The sequence below is a fragment of the Mesoplodon mirus genome (genome assembly GCF_964341445.2).
Source record: "Mesoplodon mirus genome assembly, chromosome: 10".
In the NCBI taxonomy this organism is placed as follows: domain Eukaryota; kingdom Metazoa; phylum Chordata; class Mammalia; order Artiodactyla; family Ziphiidae; genus Mesoplodon; species Mesoplodon mirus.
This window is the reverse complement of record NC_138986.1, coordinates 87,749,134-87,763,365: the sequence shown is the minus strand read 5'-3', so window position 1 is coordinate 87,763,365 and position 14,232 is coordinate 87,749,134. Positions and strand designations below refer to the sequence as shown.

Genomic DNA, 14,232 nt, shown 5'->3' with positions numbered 1-14,232 from the left:
GTTCCACAAATTAAAACTCAAGATATACACATAGCACCAGATTTTAGATCTCTGTACATTTTTTTGGGGGGGATAAATGATCATTTTACTAAGAAAATGTGTTTGTATATTCTGATTGTGTTAAGTCTAAAACACAGCACCATTGTAGGTATTGCACAAGAAAGCAAATGAAGAAGAAAATCAATTTAAAGTTAACAACACTTGAAATAAATAAAATGACCTTGGAAAAGAAAATAAATAAACTTGGAAGTGAAATATACATCATTCAACATGAAATAATGAAAAGGATGCAGGTATGCACAGCCATGTAGACAGTACCTGACCAGCAGTTCATCCGTCTACAGTGAAACCCAGTTCAAACCCTGGGTGCATCTGAACAAAGCCGCCTTCATGTAGCAACGCTCCCCACAAGACCCTGCTCACAGCTTTCCCCAACTTGCCCCGACGGCCTTGGGATGGGATGTCTGCAGCGGGAGGGCTCCGGGTGTCCCCTCTCAGCATCCCTGGGACCCACCACTTATGCTCAGTGTCCTAGGAAATCCATTGTTTTCAACCAACAGCTTCTGAAAATAATGTAGAGCCAGGCAATAGAAGAATGGTTTAGCCATGTGGTTGGCAATCACATATTTTTGCTCCTGGCCAGAGGATGTGGTCTGGGCAGTGCCTGTTTCCCTGAAGTGCTTGGACTCTTTGGTCTCGGTGCTGGTTGCATGTTGGGTCTCGTGGCTTTCCTTCTCTGCCCTGCACCTCTCACTGCAGCTTCTGAGAAACATCGTTCTCCATCAGAGCTTCTGGGCTTGGCAGTATGCATCTGCTGACACCACACATTCATCTTCTAGGTCAAGGGGGTTTCTTTTCCAGTTGCTACAAGTCCCATCCTTTGTTCTGATGGCTGGTTCTTAAACTCTGAGAGTGATGAGGTCAGAAGGATAATGGATACAGGGGCCCAAAGACCTTGAGAGGCCCTTTAAGCTTCGAAAGTACCAAAGACAGCTTGGTGCCTTCACCACCAGATACCTCCTAGGGAAAACAGCTTTCTGTTTCCCAAATGAGAAACTCAGTGAAGGGGAGACAGTGCTGGGCTTTGACTTCTTTCCTCCCTTCTTATGCAGGACAAACTCATGCCGGTGGGACTGCTTTGAATGGAGCTCATTACACAGAATCGAAAAAATCATTTCAGCAGTTGGCTATGGTAGGGTTTTGGGCTCCCTGATAAAACAGCCGCCTGGGTTTTTTTTCCAAAATATAAGTTATGAAGTGAAGGCCTTATTGCCTATCTAGTTCTCTGAATAAGTAGAATGGATACAGGATGTTATAAGACTTCTTAAGCTATAAAAAGTAGTCAAAAAACATTCAGCAGGAACAATGCACTATATCAAAAAAGGTGATGAGATTTTTAGCAATGCTAGTAAATTTAAACACCAAGAAAACTTTCAGGTAAGTCTGAAACTGTAAAACTCAGAAATCAAAGGCCAAATACAAGTTGATGAGATTACAAAACGTACATCACCATCAGTCTGCTAAATCATAAGGTGTCACTTCCTCTTGAAGAAGAACTAATGATATGATTTGCTTGCATATTTCATAGAAAACTCTGAATAAAAATCATAATAATGGTGAAATAAGACATATGGAATGAATTTGGAAAAATTCTAAAAAGGCTGATATCACCATTACTGTAGGAATAGGATTCCAATTTTTGCTTTTAATGTCTGGCCTACATCAAAAAAAAAGTCACCCATGAATCATGAGGGTCGGACAGTACTAAGAAAGCTCCAATAGCAAGGAGGGACGGCTGGGAATCAAGTCTTCCTCAGGTATGGTTATTTCCCACCTGTCTGCTGACGGGCGTGAGAGACGGGATACAGGCAGTCTCCTGGGTTACATCTTCCACTGGGTCCTGGGGGGCCCTGAGGCCCTGGGGCACCTGGTGAGCCTGGCAGGCCCAGAGCTAATGAAATAAAAGACCCCATCAGAACACAGGTCAACATATGGCTTTTCCTCCCTCCCTCCAACCAACGTGGGGTCATTCAGTGTCACCTGCAGCGATACCTAAGGGCCATCGGGGAGCAGGCATGGCTCCTATTTTGGGAGGTTTGCTCATGTTGTGAAGATAATATCACTATTACCTGAGGTCCCAGGAAGACCTGGGCTCCCTGGAAGCCCCATTCCCGGTTCCCCTCTTTCTCCCTTCTGTCCTCGGTAGCCTAAATGAGGGATATACAAAAAGAGAGACAAAAAAGTAAGCGTGTTCTCTGGCAACAGACTGATATACACTCAGGAAATATTTTGAGGTGTATATTGAAAATCCACCCAGTGGAATATCTTCACACATTTATATCTGAAAACTATGTTACAGAGATTCAGTACAATCCTAGATCCTAGAGAGAACAGTGGAGTGAACACTAAATAGATACATATTCAAGTTTAAAATATCACCAGGATTTCTTTTATGTAAGTGACCTTCATTTAACACACGTGAACAGTAAGGAGAAATGTTTGGACTTAGGGTCATTTGAAAGCACGCTTCCAAATCTATATTTAAACATTTCTGCAGTAAAATAACATTTACCACCTGAGGTATATTTAATAGTTCAACCCAGCTCCTGCTATTACAGACACCTCGTTAAGGTGGCTCTCAAGTCATCTCAGTGAGGGCTTAAGATCATAGGCTAAAAACACGAGGAAGAAAGAAAAATAAGTGAAGATACATGAACAAAAGGGTTAACAACACTGAACACAATTCCAAACGAACAACGTAGGTGCTAAAAGCTACATATTTAAACTCAGTTCTCAGATTTCAATATAATGCAAAATATATGATTCCATATGGATTTCAGTGCATATGGTATCACAAAACAAGAAACAATAATTTGTGTATTTGTATAATAAGGTAACATTTACATGTCTCCTGTCAAATGTAACAACTTGTATGTACAAATCTCTCACATCATTAGGTTAATATGGACCCACTATTAACAGATTAAGATGTTGAACTGCACAAAGCACGTGAGAACTTTCTACTCTTAACTTTCTTAATAAGGTCCCAAGCTCATTCCTTACGAAGGCTCCCCAAAGCCTTAGGGTCTTATTTATTTTTTCTTTCTTTCTTTCTTTCTTTCTTTCATTTATTTTTGGCTGTGTTGGGTCTTTGTTGCTGCACGCAGGAAATGTGGAAAACGTTGCTTTCTCTAGTTGCGGCAAGCAGGGTCTACCCTTCGTTGCGGTGTGCGGGCTTCTCATTGCGGTGGCTTCTCTTGTTGTGGAGCACAGGCTCTAGGCACGCGGGCTTCAGTAGTTGCGGCGCATGGGCTTAGCTGCTCCGTGGCATGTGGGATCTTCCTGCACCAGAGATCAAACCCGTGTCCCCTGCACTGGCAGGTGGATTCTTTACCACTGCGCCACCAGGGAAGTCCAGGGTCTTATTATTATTATTTTTAACATCTTTATTGGAGTATAATTGCTTTACAATGGTGTGTTAGTTTCTGCTTTATAACAAAGTGAATCAGCTCTACATAATTTTTTCACAACACTTCAGATAGGAATGCTAATAAGGTCAATAACAACATCCCCATTTTCTAGAATTAAGCTTTTCACCCTTTAGGGTAGGCCTCTCTTGAAATTTGGAAAAGACTAAAAGGCTGGTCTATCTGCAAACAGACATGTGTTTTCTCGGCCCCTAGGTGCAGGATGAGAGTTTCGTGTCAGTGTAGCTTATGTAGGAAAAAATATAAAACAACAGCAGTACCCTAATCCAAAGCATCTAGAGATTCTCATCATTGAAGAACTGTGCTTGCTGGAGTTTTTAAGGTGTTAGACTTTATTTCCATTTCAACACAAGGGATTTACTTCTAAAGTTGTAAATCAGTGCCTTTACATGCATGCTGGAAAAAAGAGGTCAGAAAAAGAGCGTTACGGGCATTTGGGAGGAGGACTCTTCCTGTGGGACCTTACAAGCTGTCTGCAAGCCTTCCACATTGTCTGGCCCGCTTGTTCTGGCCTGCTAATTGGCCACTGAACCCGTCACCATACTGACACACATATGCCTCCCATTTCTTAAGGCCCCTACTGCTAACAGATCTGAAGGGTCAAATCTATATAACAGTCACGTCAACTACTCTATGGGCCACTGGCTTATACATAACAGGTGGTTTCTTTCATTACAACCCAATAACAGCTGAACTTTAGAAGTTCAAAAGTAAGAACCATCATTCCCAATACCACCCCTCCAAAATTGACATGGGATAGAACGGCTGGATCCGTTTTCTCCTAGTAACCCCACATCCACTTGGGGTGCAGGGTTCTTTCTAAAATGGATAAAGCTTTCAAGTATGGTACCTATTCTTGAGGATTTTCACAGAGGTGGAAAATCAGAATGTGTTTGGAAGAAGTTTAAATCAAGTTCTTTCAAGGTTCCTGATCAAGGTGAACTAGAAAACCCTGAGCTCACCTCTTCCCATGGACACACCAGAACTACAACTACAAATGAAACAACTATCTCTGAGAATGACCTGAAGATAGCAGAACAGATTTTCCACAATGGAACATATAAAGAAAAGGCTACATCAAGATGGGTAGGAGGGGCAGAGAAGTGGTCTAGTTAGAACCTACTCCCCTGCCATGCTGACCCACAGGGGGAGGGATATCACAACTGTGCAGGTCCCCCCGAGGAGTGAGGGGTCCAAGAGAGCCCATGTCAGGCTCACCAGCCTGGGGGACCTGCACTGGGAAGACAAGTCCCCATACATCTGGCTTTGAAAACCAGCAGGACTTACATCCAGGAGAGCCCGAGGGCTGTGGGAAACCAAGACCCCACTCTTGAGGGGCTCACATGCAAACTCACTTGCATTGAGTCCTAGCACAGAGGCAGCATCTTGAAAAGCACCTGGGTTGTCTGAGAAAAGTGATTCATTGACTAATTTTAGAGCATGTGACAGAGGGGCAGGATCTAGCGGAAACTTCTCCAAGCACAGAAGTGCTGGTGGGCGCCATTTTTTCTCTCCTTTCACCTACTTGGCCAGGTGCTCATGGGCAGCATTCTGTCACTGTCCATCCATTTAGCTAACACGGTGCACCCCACCCCAGCATGCCTCTGGGGAATTGCCCTGTCCAACCTGCCTACCCCGGCCAGCACCTCCAGAGTTGCTCCTGTCCCACCCAGTGGGCAGCCCTGGATGGTGCTGGTGTCCCCCAAAGCAACTCCCACTCTTGGGGGCTGGGAATGAAGGACACCAAGGAAAGCACTCCTCCCACAGCACAGTGGGAAGGCAATAATCAGAAACCCAAAGGATGGTTAAAATCTAAAACTGTCTGGAAATGTTTTTGAATTTAAAAAAGGGCATCAACCATTGCCCTTTGGGGAATTTAGGAAAAATGCAAACGAGGTGACCCAACTCAGAATCATACTGGCACCTATTCTCACTGCAAGAAGATCAGGTGCTGAAAGAGGGTCCACACGTTTCATCATCAGAATCTTGGTAGGCGCAGTACCTCCCCTTTTCAAGTTGGATTGTTAACTTCTAATATAGGCATACCTGGTTTCATTGCACTTCACAGATACTGGATTTTTTTTTTTTTTACAAATTGAAGGTTTGTAGCAACCCTGTGTCAGGCAAGTCTATTGGTGCCATATTTCAAAATTTTTTATGATTATTATATTTGTTAGGGTTCTACGAATGGAACAACAAAGGCTGCATGACAGCACATCTGTTTACAACATGGTTTACTGAACATTTCAAGCCCACTGCTGAGATCTATTGCGCAGAAAAAAAGATTCCTTCCAAACTATTACTGCTCATTGACAATGTACCTAGTCCCCCAAGAGATCTGACAGAAATATTCAATAAGACTCATGTTGTTTTCATGCCTGCTAACACTACATCCATTCTGCAGCCCATGGATCAAGGAGTCATTTTGGCTTTCAAGTCTTATTATTTAGAAGATACATTCTGTAAGGCTATAGCAGCACTAGGTAGTGATTCATCTGCTGGATCTAGGAAGAGTCTACTGAAAACCTTCCAGAAAGGATTCACTATCCTAGATGCCAATAAGAACATTCATGATTCGTGGGAAGAGGTCAAAATATCAACATTAACAGGAGTTTGGAAGAAGTTGATTCCAACCCTCATGGATGACTTGGAGGGGTTCAGACTTCAGTGGAGGAAAGTTTTTCCCCATGTGGTGGAAACAGCAGGAGAACTAGAAACTAGAACTCGAAGTGGAGGCTAAAGATATGACTGAACTGCTGCAATCTCATGATAAAACTTTTAACAGATGAGGAGTTGCTTCTTATGGCTGAGCAGGGAAAGTGGTTTCTGGAGATGGAATCCACTCTTGGGGAAGATGCTGTGAAGATTGTTGAAATGACAACAGAGGATTTACAATATGACATAAACTTAGATTAAAAAGCAGCAGCAGGATTTGAGAGGACTGACTCCAACTTTGAAAGAAATTCTACTGTGGGTAAAAAGCTATCGAACAGCATTGCGTGCTACAGAGAAACTGTTTGTGAAAGGAAGAGTCAGTCAGTGCAGCAAACTTCTTTGTTGTCTTATTTTAAGAAATTGCTACAGGCACCCAGCCTTCAGTAGCCACTACCCTGATGAGTCAGCAGCCCTCAGCATGGAGGCAAGACCTGCAAAAATGTCATGACACACTGAAGGCTCAGACGATGGTTAGCAGTTTTCAGTGATGAAGTCATTTTTAATTACATTGTTCTTTTTAGACATAAAACTATTGCATGCTTAACAGACTACAGAATAGCGTAGGCATAACTTTCATATGCACTGAGAAACCAGAAAATTCTCGTGACTCGCTTTACTGCCACGTTTGCTTCATGGCGGTGGCCTGGGACCAACCCCGCAATATCTCTGAGGTGTGCCTGTAGTCTCACGTCAATTTCTCATTGCTCTCTACAGGTCTCCTGCTTCTCAGGTAAGCGTAGGAATCTTTATGAAACCCCTTTAAACTTGTGTCCTTTCCTAAAGATACTAAGATAATAAAGGGCTCATTCCATAGTGCATGTTTCAAACCAAACCACTTCATTTCAAATGAAAATGGATTTCTTTCCTGAAAAACACTGAAAAAAAAAAGTCCCTTTTAGAAATTTATGAAGGGCCACCATCAAACAGAATTTGCAGAACACACAGCGTTACGTTCAGGGCCCACATTCCGTTTCCCTTTCTGTGCTGGGCTTCTCACTGCAGCCTTTCCTCAAACTCAGTCATGCTGTGTCAGGAAGAGGACTAATTCAGCCGACAGCACCTAAGGTTTCATGGTCACTAGGGTAGCAGCATGTTTTTAATCATCCCTCATGGAAAGGGTAACAGTTTTATATGCATATCTTTTCCTTTTTGAGAAAACTTTTAAATCGAGCAGAGCAAAGCTTTGAAGTTACATGCATAACTGCATCTTCTGAGCACTTCATATCTGTCTGTCTACCAGAGGAAAACCCTTCAGTTCCTGTCAACTGCTAGCGAGGCACCACAAATCGACCAGCAGGCCTTTTCTTTGCTACAGTAAGATTTCCTGGTGTCTTTAGACAGGACTGTCAATACAGCATGACTACAGGCAAATATTTCTTAAAAACGAATCCCGTATTTCTGACTTTTATTTTTTGGCTGCATTTCTGGCATGTAACAAATCCTGAAAAGGAGATATGCCAACTTTGAGGAGACACCTGAGTTATAATCAAGATATGTCTGTTGTAAGAACCCTCTGGTGGGACAAGAGTTTTGTTAATTTTACTAAACGTTCTTTTTAAAAACGTTGGAGGGCTTCCCTGGTGGTGCAGTTGTTGAGAGTCCGCCTGCCAATACAGGGGACACGGGTTCGTGACCCGGTCCGGGAAGATCCACGTGCTGCGGAGTGGCTGGGCCCGTGGGCCATGGCCGCTGAGCCTGTGCGTCTGGAGCCTGTGCTCCGCAACAGGACAGGCCACAACAGTGAGAGGCCTGCATACCGCAAAAAAACAAAACAAAACAAAAAACGTTGGAAATCATATGGAAGTCTTTCAAATTATATATACAATGGAATGTTACTCAGCCATAAAAAAGAATGAAATAATGCCATTTGCAGCAACATGGTTAGACCTAGAGATTATCATACTAAGTGAAGTAAGTCAGACAGAGAAAGACAAATACCATATGATACCACTTATTTGTGGAATCTAAAAAAAAATGATACAAGTGAACTTACAGACATAGAAAACAAACCTATGGTTACCAAAGGGGAAAGGCTGGGGGAGGGATAAATCTGGAGCTTGGGGTGAACAAACACACACTACTACATACAAGATAGATGACCAGCAAGGTCCTACTGTACAGCACAGGGAACTCTACTCAATATTCTGTGATAACCTATATGAGAAGGTTTGCTGTGTACTCACTTTGTACACTCAGGTGTACTTACTTTGCTGTACACCTGAAACTAACACAACATTGTAAATCAACTATACTTCAACGTAAAAGAAGAGAGAAAAAAACCCTTTAAAAAAGAACTGGATCCGAAGCCCTGTCAGGAGTGGAAACAGTAGATAAGGTCTCCTCGCAGCACAGCAGATAAAACCCATAGAAATCTTTTGCAGAAGTGAAGGCCAATGAGTGGTGAACAGAGGTCTTGTTTCCAAAAGCTGCACGAACACTGCTGACCTGGAATGACCTCTGCCCAAGAGCCTTCCAGGTGGTCCTTCCCTGCATGGGAGGGAGCCCGAGACAGGGGTTTGTGTGGACAGGTGACTCTAGTTCCAGAAGGGTTTTCCTTGCTATCCTGACCATGCATTGCTCTTGTCCCCTTAGATGTCCACTGTGTGAAGCATCTGTCCAAGATCTTTCTCCTATTGGTGTTAACAGTCCTGGTTCTTTACATGGTTTGAGGCAGCAAACATCTTCAGATGGGCTATCAAGGTCTTCCTGTCTCCTATACTCTGAATTCACAACAGACCCAACTAGCAGAAGATGGTAATTAACTACCCTTTACACAATGGTACACACACAAGTCTACATCTGATTCTACACTTGCTTCCAATTCCCTGCCAAAACTCTCTGTGACCTAAGAGAAACCAGGTAGAAAAGACAGTTCAGGTAAACTAGAGTGATTCACTGCCGTTGTTTTACACTGTGCTAGCTAAACCAGAAGGCTTGTCAGTCTCAGTGGGAAGTTAGGATCCTAACAAACCCCACGACTGGGGAAAGCTGTGCCTCTTTCAGGGGAGGGAGGACACGCAATCACCTTCGGGCCCTTCTTACAGAAAATAGAGAAGCCGTAGGAAGGAAAGTGAACTAGTGAAAGGGAAATAACTCTCCACATATATAGTATTTTGAACTGTATTCCTAGGTGATATTGGTGTTAACTTTCTCTTTTCTCCTTTATCCATTCATCTGTTGATGGACACTTAGGTTGCTTCCACGTCTTGGCTACTGTAAATAGAGCTGCAGTGAACACTGGGGTGCACGTATCTTTCCAAATTAGCATCTTTGTCTTTCTCCTTTACACAAGCTTTTGATTATTCCAAGGACAGCCCTTGAGTTCCTCTATAATAACACATGAAAACACATGTCTCTGGCCTTACCTCTCAAAGTACGTACTCATTGGATCTAATGCTTCCTTGTCAGAACTGTGAATCTTCTAAATCAGGGTCCCCTTGGCCCCTCTGCTGGTTGCTAATCACATTTCTAGAAAATGCTCTTGCCAGCTGAATTTAGCCAAGCTACATTTAAGATCATGTCTCTTGTCAAGTTATCATCAGTGGAGCAAATTTTTTTTTGCCAATTTAAGTCTTGCTTTGAAAAATTTAGAAACAGCATGAGAAATTTTTTTCTTTTTTATTAATTCAGAAGTTACCATCCACAACTTTTGCAGAACAAAAAGGATTCTAAAATTTCTCAAAAATATATTTTGGACGCAAACCACTAGTTATAGTAGCAGGTCTTAAGACTTTTTCCTCAGTTTCCTTAAGATACTAAGATACTAAGATTCTTGTTGTCTACTTACATTAACAGCGAGGCATAAACAACTAGAAATTTGCAGATAATAATGATAAATAAACACATTATTGCTGTTATTATCATAATAAGTATTGTTATTAAATACATTTAGATTAGCAGATAATTATCAGTCAGGTTTAAACTGGAATGAATAATAGTTAAAATTTTATTTCTAGAATATCAAATATTAACAAGATATCCTATATTAAGTCATTATATATGCATATGTATATATAAATTTATAAAATACATACCAAGTATATATACTACATATTATATATAATCTAATATACATACTTTTAATGTATATTAATATATATTTGTAATGTATATTAATATATATAATTTTTGCCTTAACTGTGATTAGCATGTTATAAATACTGAGAGTTAAATAGTTGGTAAACAAATATTGTCCTCAAAGACGTACCTTGGGGCCCAGGGTCTCCTGGTGGCCCAGGTAACCCATCCTTTCCTGGTGGACCAGGCCTCCCATGAGCTTGAGCAGCCAGCATTGCTGCTGGTAGCTTGAGCTGGGACAGGAACACAGCCATTCTCTCTTCATTGATGAAAGCGAAAATAATATGCATGTTATGGAAATACTTTTTATGTCAAAAGTTTTCAAATATTTTTACATAAAATTCAACAAAAATTACTTGGTTTTCAATTTAAGCACATCTAATTTACCAACTGGTCTGATCGTGGAGAGATTTTTTTGATTGTTCAAGTAAAATAGATTGTACAAAGTTGTTTGAATATGGATGCAGGTGAGTTGTGTTGATCAGAGGATTGAGAACCTTCAGTGTTTCAGAGATGTCGCCAATCTAGCAGACAATACCCTAGAGCAGGGGTCCATGGCCCGTTAGGAACTGGGCACACAGCAGGAGGTGAGCGGCAGGCAAGCGGAGCGAAGCTTTGTCTGTATTTACAGCCGCTCCCCATCGCTCGCATTACCGCCTGAGCTCCGTCTCCTGTCAGATCAGCTGCAGCATTAGATTCTCATAGGAGCACGAACCCTACTGTGAACTGTGCATGTGAGGGATCTAGGTTGCACGCTCCTTGTGAGAATCTAACGCCTGATGATCTGAGGTGGAGCTGAGGCGGTGATGCTGGCGCTGGGGAGTCGCTACAAATACAGATTATCCTTCGCAGAGGCTTGACTGCACACAGACCATAATAAATCAATTGCTTGCAGACTCATATCAAAACCCTATCAGTGAGTGGCAAGTGACAATTAAGCTGCATCTTACGGAGTAGACTGGACATAAGCAACACACGTCAGGTGTCACTATTTTCCATCACCCCCAGATGGGACCATCTAGTTGCAGGAAAACAAGCTCAGGGCTCCCACTGATTCTGCATTATGGTGAGTTGTATAATTATTTCATTATGTATTACAGTGTAATACTAATAGAAATAAAGTGCACAGTAGATGTAATGCGCTTGAATCATCCCCAAACCACCCCCGTCCCTGGTCTGTGGAAAAACTGTCTTCCACGAAACCGGTCCCTGGTGCCAAAAAGGTTGGGGACCACTGTCCTAGAGCCTAATTAACCTCTGGTAATAACTTGTGGAGAGAATTCAGGTTCATATTAAAAAATGGTTGTTAGAATACATTTAAGCCACTTTCCAGCAGTGTTGTGAATGTGCATGTGGTGGTTTAAAATATGGTGACAAGGTCTTTGACACTCCCTTCCAAATGGAATTAGGTGGAGCCTAATCCCCCTATTCTGGAGCATGGGCGGAACTTCCTTTCACTTCTAATGAATAGAAAAAAGGCAAGTGGGGACACTAAGTCATAAAAGCCTCGTGGCTTCCTGGTTGCTTTCTCTCTTAGATTCTCATTCTGGGGGAAGCCAGCTGCCACGTCGTGAGGGCATGAAGAGCTCACCCACATGGGGGTGAGCTGAAGCCACCTGCCAACAGCCATGTGAGTGAGCCCGGAGGTGGATCTTCCCGCCCCAGCTGAGCCCTCAGAGGACGTCAGCTCTGGCTGACACCCTGAAAGCAACTTCATGACAGACGCCGAGACAGAACCACACAAGTAAGTGACCCTTTAAGTCCCTGACCCACAGAAAACGCACGATAATAAACACTGTTGTTTTAAGCCACTAAAGTTTTGAGATATTTTCTTATGCAGCAAGAGATAACTCATATGGTATGTGACACTTTATATCCTTGAACAAAACTGCATTATTGATAGAGAGGTTTATTTATTGAAAAGATGGGTCACTAGCTTCATATTCATTATGATTTCATGGCACTGTTTAATTTCTATACTGGGCTAATACTTTACTTTGTCAATAACTTATGCTTTTTAAAGAAAATGTTCTATTATACACCCTCAATATTATTCTTTTTTTTTTTTTGGTTTGAGTTCCAGTTAGTTCCATCATTCAGCCAAGGTTTTAGTAGGAAGGATGTCTCATTTGGCCAAAGGGACAAACGCAGCATTGCTGCCGAGGAGCACGCGCCCAGGGAATGCCAACTGCAGACCGCGTGAAAGCAGCAAAGTCTCTGTATATTTCTGTGAACCTCAAGAAAACGCTGAAACTAAGAACACACAAGTTACAGGAAGTTGACAAACTATCCAGAACATTTAAAAATCTTTTGTCAGTGTTGAGTGATGTGACCTTTATGAACTGAATGCGTCCTAAATCTTCTCAAGGACACATCACTGTCATCTGTCCTTTGTTCATCCACCAGGCTGCCTGGAGCCCAACCTTGTTCATCTGGGTCCTAAAGAGAAAGTCCAGGGAGGGGAGGCAGGACTGTGTAAGAGTGCTACCTCGGGTGAGCTCCGCTGTCTGGCCGTGAGCGTGTCCTACAGGGTACATCAAATGTCAGTGCTTAGGGTCAACAAAAAAGTGACTCTACATCGTAGGACATTGGTGCATTAATAACTCATAACATTTAAAGGGTCTGGAAAATGAACACCAAAAAATGTAATTATGAAAATATAAATAAAAATTTTCACACTAAAATTCCTAAACAAGTCATATTATTAACTAAATTAAACATTCTCTATAAGCAGGGCTTTGCTTTGGGCCTTTAACATTTTCTGCATTAAGTGCTCTTGTTCAGAAATCATGGAGAATTACTCAGCCAAAAAAGAAACAAAATTGAGTTATTTGTAGTGAGGTGGATGGACCTAGAGTCTGTCATACAGAGTGAAGTAAGTCAGAAAGAGAAAAACAAATACCGTATGCTAACACATATATATGGAATCTAAAAAAAAAATGGTTCTGGAGAACCTAGGGGCAGGACAAGAACAAAGAGGCAGATGTAGAGAATGGACTTGAGGACAGGGGGAAGGGGAAAGGTAAGCTGGGACGAAGTGAGAGAGTGGCATGGACACATATACACTACCAAATGTAAAACAGATAGCTAGTGGGAAGCAGCCGCATAGCACAGGGAGATCAGCTTGGTGCTTTGTGTCCACCTAGAGGGGTGGGATAAGGAGGGAGGGAGGGAGATGCAAGAGGGAGGGGATATGGGGATATATGTATACGTATAGCTGATTCACTTCGTTATAAAGCAGAAACTAACACACCACTGTAGAGCAATTATACTCCAATAAAGATGTTAAAAAAAGAAAAAAGAAATCACGGAGAGAGCAGAGAGAGATGATCATTTGAATATTCAATAAGAACTATTATCCATGTTTTTATAAGTGCCGTGCACTATAAAGATTAACTGCCAATAAGCTTTATTTTATGACTAGAAATCTGTTATATAATTATTCTCAGAATTACTTTTTTGAATAATCAAATCCGCAGTTACACTTATTATTGTAGAATTCTTGGTTATTAATCCCACATAGACTATTGTTCAGTTAAATTTCATCTCAAAAGCATTTTCAATATTTTGCCACTATATGGATAATTTTGGTAGTCATTAATGCAAATTCACCCAAAGTCCATGATAAATACAATGTATCATTGGATTCTGTATTTAAACTTGCTTGTTTTGTTTATATTTTACATAGCTCATATTTAACAAATCTAATATATACGTAACTAGATTTAAAATAGAAAACTGGAGGAAGGCATATCCTTGCCATGACAAAAAAAAGTAACCACATTTTTTCTTTTTACATATTTTCTTTAAAAAGCAAATTCAAATGATTTCACTTGTGAAACTAACAATTTTTCAAAGATATAGCTAGTAAGTAGTAAGAAATGACCCTTTCATGTGAAAAATTCAGCATAGGTTTGGTGCAGACAAATCTTCTAGAAAAATGTTTTACTGA

At 41.5% G+C, this 14,232-nt stretch overlaps 1 protein-coding gene across 1 annotated transcript in view; it reads right to left on the bottom strand.

Moving 5' to 3' along the window:
• Window positions 1-1,823: 1,823 nt before the first annotated feature.
• COL19A1 (collagen type XIX alpha 1 chain) overlaps window positions 1,824-14,232 on the bottom strand; it is a gene marked incomplete at both ends in the record, with an annotated part of 335,692 nt that continues 323,283 nt past the window's right edge. The window contains 3 exons of the mRNA XM_082634300.1: window positions 1,824-1,951; window positions 2,130-2,207; window positions 10,411-10,539. Coding sequence (XP_082490426.1) covers window positions 1,824-1,951; window positions 2,130-2,207; window positions 10,411-10,539 — 335 coding nt within the window. The remainder of the gene's footprint in view (window positions 1,952-2,129; window positions 2,208-10,410; window positions 10,540-14,232) is intronic.